The 10,586-nt window shown below is 39.8% G+C and overlaps 1 protein-coding gene across 1 annotated transcript in view; it reads left to right on the top strand.

The window, feature by feature from the left end:
- Nucleotides 1–9,792, top strand: part of LOC309416168 (aprataxin and PNK-like factor) — a gene marked incomplete at both ends in the record, with an annotated part of 51,857 nt that extends 42,065 nt beyond the window's left edge. The window contains 5 exon segments of the mRNA XM_082015743.1: nt 13–57; nt 61–62; nt 3,367–3,413; nt 4,852–4,890; nt 9,590–9,792. Of these exon segments, the coding sequence (XP_081871869.1) occupies nt 13–57; nt 61–62; nt 3,367–3,413; nt 4,852–4,890; nt 9,590–9,792 (336 nt within the window).
- Between the last annotated feature and the right edge of the window lie 794 nt (nt 9,793–10,586).

Here is a 10,586-nt window from a genome sequence, read left to right on the forward strand (position 1 = left end):
TCGGCACATCAGGACAACAATGATGATCGGCCCGAATGTCCGTATGGAACGGCGTGCTAGAGGTAAGAAGCACTGTACAAAATGGCTTTTCTTCTTTTACAGGTTAAGAATGTTCTCCCACGGAATTGCAAAATGACATTAGGATAATGAGTAATTCTAGATGTTAAATCTTGACTGCAGCCTTCTGAAATTTACTGTGGGCAGACTGCTACTGTAATCAAGGTGGTAGGGAATTAAACTAAAATAGGGTTAGAAAATAGATTTGTGAATTTGTAGCAAGTTGTAAGTATAAGAACATTATGCACCAGCAATGCTGCTCGAGAACCCACCGAACCCTTCCCATCTTGATTTAATTATCAAGGAGTTAAGTGCAACATTGTGATCATGGTATTATGTTTTGTTCTAATAACAAGTAGCTAGAAAGAAGGAACACCTTGGTCAGTTCTGTGGTCCGGTGGATAAGCAATTATTCATTCTATAGTCTTGTCTTAAAACAAAGGACTGTGGGGTGAATGATTGCATATTGGACCGACAGCCCGTGAAGGCCTATTGAGCGTTGCCAAGCCTAAGTGAACTTTGTAGGAAAGGTAATTCCGGCAGGGGGAGGTTGCGACCACCGACTCAGAGACCACCCACTCAAGAAACCCTCCGACTCAAAAGATTAAGGAAGTAAAATCTCAAGAAATCATAGTGAGCATGCGTGGTCATTTACATGTGAGGCGAGGGATATTTAACCAATCATTGTATGGACACTTGATGAATATGTATTAATCTTGCCTATAAATGTTTGATTTTTGAACTGATCGAGCGAACACGGTTTAGGAGGAGCTATCCCCCGTGTTCCCGGCGCCGTGAATAAAGAATGCCTGCCTTTTAACACTTCATTGGTGTTACGAGGTTTATTCCCGATTTCGCTGACACTACCACTAAAGCACTAGAGTCTGTGCAAAATATTTGTTAGTGGTTTCAGCTGGCAAACATGGAAACTTGACTTTTGGAACCTATTCAATGACCTAGAAATCAACGCCTTTTCACTTGTCAACATGCAGTAAACTGTTCTTCTTTTATACATGTGTATATGTATATGTTTATGTTTATGTTTATGTATGTGTATACACACACGTACACACATACACAAAAATTTATTATTACATGTCGTTCCCGTTATGTAACTCTTAGTTTAAATTTAGAGAAAGTATTTGTTGAGATTTTGTACAAAAACTCTATTTTAATCAGTATTTGATTTGTTAAAAAGCATAATTTAAGTAACAGCAATAAAGTCCAGTTTATGGCTGACTGGTACAGCTTCTTTTTAAAAACTGTTGTTTTTCTTCAAAAAATTGTTTTATTCCATTTTGTTTCTCAATGTCTGGGTTTTACACTTTTATTTAGCAGAGTTTAATGACCGCTTTGTAACGGACACAACAGACAAAGGATGTACTTTGAGGCAATAGCACTTCTGTGTGGGCATACGGAAACTTAACAGCTGCTGTATTAAAGATTGTGCCTGAGCAGAAACATTTTCTCCCCTCTCTCCAAGAAAGTGTGGTGATCCTGAAGAGCGTGTTCTCTATGGACTGCAACAAAATGAGGGCAGCTTTTAAGAAAAAGCCATGTTATATTTAGCTAATGCATAAAAATTTTCTTTTCTGAGAAACATCTATGAGAGAAATTTCTCATCTTGGGATGAGAAATCCGGGTTTATCCTGGTCACGAAATTGCCAGTGTACTTTTCAGGAGTACAGTGGATACTTTATCCAACACTGTCTCTTCTTCCAGATGAGACAACCTCTCTGCTGTATTAGTTGATCATTTCTTAGTCTGTGTTTCATTCTTTGGAGTTAGAGGAAAGGACACACCCATGAAGCAATGATAATTCTTTCAACAAAGCAACAAATGTAATTTGAAGGGTTTTTGTGTTTTGGGTTTTTTTTTAATTGTCTTTATCTGTTGGCTCCTACTTGAAGGGAGCACAATTGAATGGTCTAGAGGCTACGCCTTGAGTCAGGATCAAATGGCCTGATGCTGACAATAGTCGTAGAACACTGAAATAGGCAATTCTTTTTGTTTCAGTACAGTGTATTTAATAGGAAGCTGTACTTCCTTTTTCATTCAGATAACTATCACTTCTAATGCACACGTAATGTACTTGGGCAGTAACTATGGAACTGTAAATCAACTTGAAGTGTGTAAATTTGTCACAAGTTATTTGACATAAAAATAAGATTTTTCTGATGCAGACTAACTGTTACTCTGTTCTTTGAAGAATAAGAAAACATAAATAAACAACTGATTTTACAAGGCAGCCTTCACAGCAAGGGTATCTTGTAAAATATACAGGAAATTCTGCTGTTGCAGAAATGAATCTCCAGTTTCAAGTAATGTCACATGGTATGTCATTCTTAAATAGTGGGCTTTAATTGTTGCTTATTTTCAGAAGCAAAAATTAGGACAACTGAACAGGTTTTCTGCCAAAGTTAGAATTTTTAAAACTTTTCTTCAGAAAAATAAATGGAGTTGGAACTATTTTAACATGCAGCCCTGCGAAAAGCCTCTGATATGCTAACATGACAGATTAGCACAACGTAAGTTGGACCAAGTTAAAACAATAGAGCAGCATTGGATAACTGTTTGGGAGGGGATAAATCTGTGTGTTAATGGCCTGGATCACAGCCTGAATGAGGGGAACATTTATTGTTGTATTGATTTTATTGTATTGATCCAAGAGTGTGTTGACTTTAAATTTTCTTTTGATGCTATTTTTTTATGGAAGACATACAAACTTGTAAACTGAGTTTGATGGATTGCAGCAGCATACGGCAGAAGTGAGTAATCTTGCTGAAGAATCCTTCTGTGGCCTCTCCCCGTGATCCTTAGAGACAAGCAGTTCTTTCCAAATTCTTTGATTTTACCAAACTATTTAATTTGTAGCCCTACGTTGCAGAATGTGGAAGCTACGCCTGGATGCCCAAGACCTGGGATGCACTGTGCACGCATTGTACTTTATGCACCAGAAGTTATGTTCTGGTTTCATTTTTAGTGAGAGTAAATACTTGGATCAATTCTTGTTATATGCTGGATAAATGCGTCTCATGCTACAACTTTGGAAACTATCTCATCTCTTGGTTTTGATCAACCATCTTTTTCTTTTTTTATTTGATGCTGAAACAAGAGGTACTCTTATGTAACCTGATTTTTTTTTTCTACCCTCCTTTCTATACGCTGAGACACTGCAGTAAAGCACTCGTCACAGAATTTTCTTTTAAAAAGAAACTAAAATTATCCATAAAACACCAAAGAGCTCTGGGGCTTGTTAAGTGTGGAACAAGATGGCGAATCAAGCTTTTACTGTTTTCTTTTTCGCAGGAAGAATCCACAGCACAAGCCAGAATACAGGCACAGTGTACCTCCAGGTAAGCCAAGTTCTTCAGTATAGCTCAAAGTGGGGGAGGAACCGCCAAACCCAGTAATAGATACCAAAATTTTGGAATAAAGTGCTTTCATGTACTGTACGTGAATAACGCTGCATTTGCAGCTTACTCTGTGTTGCCCTGCACCCTTGCTCTTCTCAGGCATGAGGTTTTGCCCTTGTCTGTTGTAAGGAAGGTTGCTTGGCCGCTGCAAACCTGCACTCGCTTTTTCAAATGTTTTTCAGCTGCAGGGAGATGGGCTGGGTCAGACACAATTGACACAGTTTGGATGCCTTGTGTCTTGTGAATTGACAGAAATGCTGTGTGGCGAGTGGCTATTTTCATGAGTTTCATAGCTTTTGTTGAAAATGAAACATGGAATAGTGTGATATTACCTGACGTCTGTATTCTACTTCCTCCATTCAGAGCTGGAGTATTACAACGAAAACAGGGAATATATTTAGGTGTTACTGAAGTATTTATCCACATTTCAAATAGCTGCTGCAGTAAATTATTTCTATAGGTTTTCTTCCATCCCCATCGAAAAAAGTGTACGCAGAGCTGTACAGATGTACAGAAATCTTAAGATTTCATACTTACTTTTTATTCTTATTTTTCTTTTGATAGGAAATCCTCAGGTAACATACAGCTTTAAAGTCTTGTGATGCTTTAAAATAAACATTGCAAGCATGACTGTCGTCTTTTTTATTTTATTTTAAATTTTTTTGACCAGTCATTTTCTTACTGAGAGAACAAATTTTTGCATGTATGTTCTCTTGAGGCATAGAGGGAATAGAATTAAAACGGAATCTGAGTTTCTATTCTAACATTTTCTAGTCTTTTATATTCCAGTAAACAGATTTGTTGAAAAACACAGGGGCGTGCACTGTTTATCTTTTGTCTGCTCTTAAAGAATTCAAAGAGATACTTTGCATTTTTTGTGCCTTCTCTGATGCAAGTCCAATGACTTGGAGATTTTTTTCCACTTGAAATCCCAATGCAATAAATAATACTTCAGAGGAGAACAGTTATGGAAATGTAATGATAAATGTATTTTACTTTAAAGAATCAGGATTATGACATTATTAAGGAGAAACTGCATGTATGGAAACAATGGTGTAAAATATTTAAATGCTTTGAAATACTCCAATTTTCTGCTTTAAAAAAAATCCCCCCAAGCAACCAGTATTGATGATATTTGTCTACAGATGGCACGGTTCACAACTGTAAGAACAGTTCATCTGGGTAATCTCTCAGGAATCATTCAGTACAAAAAAGGGGGGGGGGTTGGGCAACGGGGTAGTTTTTATACTTGTAAATACAGCGCAACCATTGCAGCATTTATTTTAATAGGTCAGTCTTCTATTGTAGCAACATCTATGAATAACCCTTATGCTAGGTTACTGTACTCTGTGCTGACTAGTAACTTTCCTTTCTTTAGTAACTGAAAGAGGAACCCGACAACGAACTTCAAAAAATGGTGAGTATATTCTGTTACGAATGGGCACATCAGCATAGGAGGCAACCGATCTCCTTTGGGTTTTGGGGGGTATTTGATAGTGCTGGAGAGGCTTGATAATACTTACCCGAGGAGAAAGCAGTCGTCATTTTGGTAAAACCCTGCTTGCTTTTTTACAAGGAATAGTGCTGAAAATGAATTTGTGCCACGCTTCCTGGATGAGTCTACCTGTACTGCCCTGGAAGCAGGCAAGAAAACAAACGTTTTAAGGAGACACGCATGTGGCTCAATTGATTCTTCCTTCCTTACACAGGGGTCATAATAGGATGAAAGGAATCCAGTATTTCATCCACAACTAGTTAAGGTTGCCCTGTAAAGATTGATTGCTCTTGAAACAGAGAGAGATTCCTTCTGCATTGCATTGACCTTGAAATAACTTTCAAGTGATATCTGTGCATGTGTTCATGAGCTTTTTTTATACTTACTATGAGGTATCGCTGTTTCAGGTAAGTTGCTGGCTTGGTAGGACACTGAAGTGTAGAAGAAGGTTAATGCCTTTGAGTTGGGGGCAGCTTTCACTGTAAACTACGTATATGTCCTTCTCACTTCAGTTTCTAGTCGTCGGTGAGGGTTATGTAGTAGCACAGGCAAGCTGTAGTCTCTCTTGATAATGTAAATTGTAATATTGTGTATACCTCCTCCATGTACCAGTGGCGCACCTAGCTGGCTTTGCTGCCGCCGACAATGTTCACTCCAGGTTTAGATATCCTTTAAGTCTGTTTCCAGGTTTCTTTTGTGTCTCAGCTTCTGCATGTGAAGCTTCCTGTTCTTTCTGAAAGAATTTAAAAGGGAGCTTTAAAGAGCAGTCTGAAAGTCTAACGATACACAGTCTTCATTTTCACTGGCCTGAACACGGCACGAGGATGTGGAGCTGCTGCATCTCAAGTGAAAGTGGAAACTGGCTTGTCTTCCTTGACGGTCAAGGTGTGGCTGGGCATTTCCTAAAACATTTTCCCCAAAACAGAGAGATCTGCTTTCTAGAGAAAAAGAAATAAAAGTGCAAATAGGTGTAGTGTTTTGGCCTCCGTTTCTGTTATGGGTGGATGCAAGAGGTTGCTTTTGTATTTTCCACTGAGAAATTTCTTTCCCATCCCATTTGCTTCTCAGGTACGTGTGCACTTTTGCAATCACTGAATGCTTGATATTGTTGTATCAGTGCAGTAGCATATTCTGAAGCCCCATCTTGATCGCTGCTCCCTTGTAGAAATGTGTGTTACGGCATGCTGAGAATTGTTAGCAGCACTGTAAGAGCAGTGAGCGATTAAGATTTTATAATGAAGGAAGTTGGACTGTGTGCATTATCTAAAGGCTAAATCTAATCTTGAAGGCTTTAAACAGTAGCTGTGCCTTTCATAAGAACACCTTCCTTACCCAAATCCTGTGTGTACAGCTCATGGCAGGTGGTCAGCCAAGTGTGACTATGGAAGGAAAAGTGCTTCTGTTGTAAACATGTAAAACTTTAACTCGGAAGTGAAATTCAATCTGTGAAATTCAGCTCTTTTACTAAGTAAGAACCAGGGAAGATTTGATATTCTGTGCGCAGGACAAAGAAGGGAGTTAGTCAATTAAAGTGCTGTTCATATTTGCTGATTTCCCCCCCCATCCCCCACCCCGATGTCTTCTTGATGGGCTTGCTTAGCTCTCTTGAGGGCAAAGCTTGTAAAAGGTTGGGCTCAGCAAATGCACATCTGAGGCAGTTGTACCGAGCCGTGCAAAGTCACACACGCAGTCAGGGCTCCATCAACCTGTATTTTGTGCTGTTTGGCACAACTGCATTGTTAAGCACAGCAGGATTAATTTCTGTGCAAGTGTATTTAAACTCCACTAGCCAAGAAAAAGGTACCATCTACATGACATTTGACATGTTTAATTTTTAACATTTTTTTAGTCTAATTTCTACCAGAGAGATTGTAAATTTCCTGTAAAGAATGTGGTCTATCTTCTGAGAATCAATCTAAGGCTCATTACTGGGGGAATGGTTGTAAGGGAGGAAGCAGGAAAAAAAAGTGAGAGTTATGCTGTCATTAAATTGTCACTACTGAATGACCTCACTACATTTTTGCTCCTTAGATGAATGACCTGCTGTGGCTGTGGACTGTGCAGGATTCTCCTACACACTTCTTTGTAGGTTTCCTAGCAAGCTAATCAAGCTCACTTCCAAATTGAACTCTCTGAAAGAGGTGGTCAGCAAACTTTTTCTCCCCACATGAAGCAGATACCTTCAGAGAAAGTTTCAAGGGTTTCTTGATAAATATAGTACTAGGGAACAGGCAGAACTGTGCTTAATGAGCAGCGTTAGGGGCTGTGGGGCTGAATTAAACTGTAGCTGAAAGAGGTGGAATAGGAAGACGTGGAAGGAAGTGCATCGTTCACTGCTGAAATCTAAAAGCGTTGATTGAGGGAAAACATAGTATGCGCCTCCTGCATTTGTAGGAAAAAAAAAAATAGTCTGATGGAAGTAATCAGTATTTTGCCAGAATTCCTACTTCTGTTGCAAAATACCTCCCAGAGTGCTGTGAAGCTGAAGAAGAGCTTTTATTTGCTGAGCGGGTTTGGGCTTTATTATTCTTGTCAGCTGACAAGAGGGATTTTGTTCTTACTGTATTTAGCATCTTTGTTTTGACCTCTCCCGTCCAAGACATAATTCATTCTGCAGGACCATAGTCTGGGATTCTTATAAGAAATTCTGATGGTAAACATGGACACGATTAAGTTCCTCTGAAGGCTGATAAACAATAAACTAGCAAGCATAATAGTGGATTACAACTCAAATTGGCAGTTGGCATTTTCTGGATTTTCTGCTGGGTGGTGCACAGTGGGTCCTTCCAAAAATACCAGTTGCCAGCCGTAGGATATTTCTCAGTTATGTTCTTGGCTGCGTCACACACGGCTGGTGTTCTAGGAGGTCATTCAGTGCCTCTGTGGCACAACTCACCTATAAAATTGTGTATCTTTGAGAAATTTGACTAATGCCGTAACATGCTTTTGAAAACCTTGGGTGAGAGTTGCTATAGAGTATAAAATGTTCATCAGACCATAAGATAATTCTGGAATAGTAATGTTCCCACTAGTAGAAAAACATAACTAATAGAGGATGTGATCTGACTAGATAAGATACCGATGTTCTCATTTGTTCACCACACGCGTAGCTTGAGTGCCTGGGGCTCTGACCCGAGACTGCAAGAGGTAGCTAAGAAATGCTTACGGTTAAGATAAATGTTGATGATTTGAACTGGGGTCTGTAGCTGAGGAAAAAAGCCCCCACGTTTATAGTTTCACATGAAAGATGATGATAAGAATTGCTCAACAGATAAATTATCTGTACAAGATCATTGACAGGCTATCTCTAGACGAGCTAAGAACGCAAAAATTGGAGGCTGGGAAGAAGAGGAATGAACATGGTTTTACTCAGAGGTATGACTTAAGGGCAGAGTAACATGACTGGGACATTAACAGACTGTGGCTAGTTAGGAATTGCGAACATGTGAGAAAAAGGGGAGACAATGTAGGCTTGTAGAGCAAGGGTTATGCACATCTGCCAAAATCAGGAAGCAGTGGAAATAAACTTGATGAAGGTTCACAGCTGCTGATAAATAAAAGAAGGCAGTGCTGCCCTGGCAGCAGCTTTGTGCAGACACTGACAAGTCAGATGGATAAGGCTTCTTCAAATACCAGAATTATCCTGCCTCTGGGACACTTAAACATGTGCCAACATATTCGAGCAATTAAAAGAATACTGCAAAACAAGCTGTGTAAAAAAGTTTAGGAACGTGCTGCAAACAGCATCTGTCTCTTGTAAATAGAGGTTTCTGAGTCTTTGATTTCTGCTGGTACAAAGTATTGTGAAGTTACTACGAAGGCAGAAGGCAATTTCATCACAAAATGTAAGTTGTGAACAGGATGGATAGACAGCAGATTAGAAGGCAGCGTGATAGAATAGACCGAACCGGGAAACAGGTAGGCTGCACCCAGCTCGGGAAGGTGGCATTCAGCATTTGTTGTTTCCTTACGCCGTGTTTGGAAAAGAAGCACAGACTATTCCGCGTGGATCCCAGTTGAGAATGTGGGAGGTGAGTGAGGTAGCAGGTTCCCTTCTCTCTCCTGAAGCTCATGAAAGAAGTGAATGGAAGTTAAAAGCAGAGTCAGATTCCAGAGATTTATGAATATAAAATAGCCCTAAGTAAGTATGGATGAAGGCAGAAAATCTAGGGTCAAAATAGCTGCCTAGCAATAGCCAGAGGCTGAGTGGCAAGAGAGATGTATTGTTTAGACACAGACGTAGCAGGAAGATGACCAGGGAAATTGTGTGCGCCACTCCTTAAGGAAAGGAGAGTTATCAGAAGACATTATCTGATATTGTCATCTTCTGATATCAGAAGACATTATCAGAAGAGGCCTGATACTGTTTTCCAAGTGCTGGAAGAAAAGCCAGTAAGGAAAACTTTCTAAGTGATCAGACTGGTAAGTGCTGCGGTAGGTGTCAGAGAGAGATGGTACAGCTGTTCATGAGTCTTGAAAATCAAAATAGTAAGCATTGGGTAGAGTGCGTTAGTCGATTCTCTCTCTCCTCTTGAGGAGAGAGACTAACTAGATGGTCTCTGGAAGGTCTCTTTCTTTCTGTGTTTATGATTCATGAATATATGACATTTTTTCCCTACAGGAAAAAGGGCTGTGGAGAAAGAAGGTGATGATGATGAACCAAATGAATATGACCTTAATGACAGCTTTATAGATGATGAGGAAGAGGAGTGTGAGCCTACTGATGAAGACTCTGACTGGGAACCAAGTTCAGAAGACAAGGATAATGAAGATGTTGAAACACTTTTGCAGGAAGCACATAGATTTGTTAAGACCAAAAAGTAGCTGCGCAGAACAACATTACAAATGTCTGATCTGCCTTAAAACATGGATGTGCAAGGAGAGGAATTGTGAGGAATGAGTGATTTGTGTAAAGAAAATCTAGTGAATATATGCTTGAAGCAAATGTCATTTATATTGAAATAAAGGAATGTATGTAGGGCATGACCATAAACAGGGGAGTGGTGTTAAATGGAAGAAACCATAATCTTTATGTAACTTCCTGATGTGTATAGCTTATGTAGCTTCTTGATATGTGTATGTTAGTTCCTGATATACTAGTGCAAACCCGTGTTGTAGGTAACCGCAGAAATGTCAAGAAGTTGTATAGCCAAATAAGGTAGCATTATATAAGTAGAATAACAGAGCGCATGCGCCAACAGAAAGGTCATGTAGAGTGCACTGACGAAGAGGAGCATCTTCCTCCCAACGACCACCGGACGACCACCTAGAAAAGGATGAAGCATGCGCAGACCGGGGAACGCACTTAGAGGAGGAGTCATCTTCCGAGAAAAAGGCAGAGAAAGGCGAGAAAGGAAGCCTAGAAAAGTACAAAGGAGGGGATTGTAAGAAGTGAAGGTGTGCCCCGGCGCACCCAGCACTGTTTGCTTGCCTCTATTCGTTTAATAAATTGTAAACTTAAATTGGAATCCTGTTTGGGACTAAATCATTTATCACAGACTTGTTTGGAAAACTGGTTTTTCCTCATTGATGTAGGCACTACAGGAAGATTTTAATGGGGGCAGGGGGATTCAGCAATGCCTTTCTTGTCTATGTGTCTCCCTGTGTTTCACCACGCG

The sequence above is a fragment of the Phaethon aethereus genome, assembly GCF_964289735.1.
Source record: "Phaethon aethereus genome assembly, contig: HAP1_SCAFFOLD_220, whole genome shotgun sequence".
NCBI lineage: Eukaryota > Metazoa > Chordata > Aves > Phaethontiformes > Phaethontidae > Phaethon > Phaethon aethereus.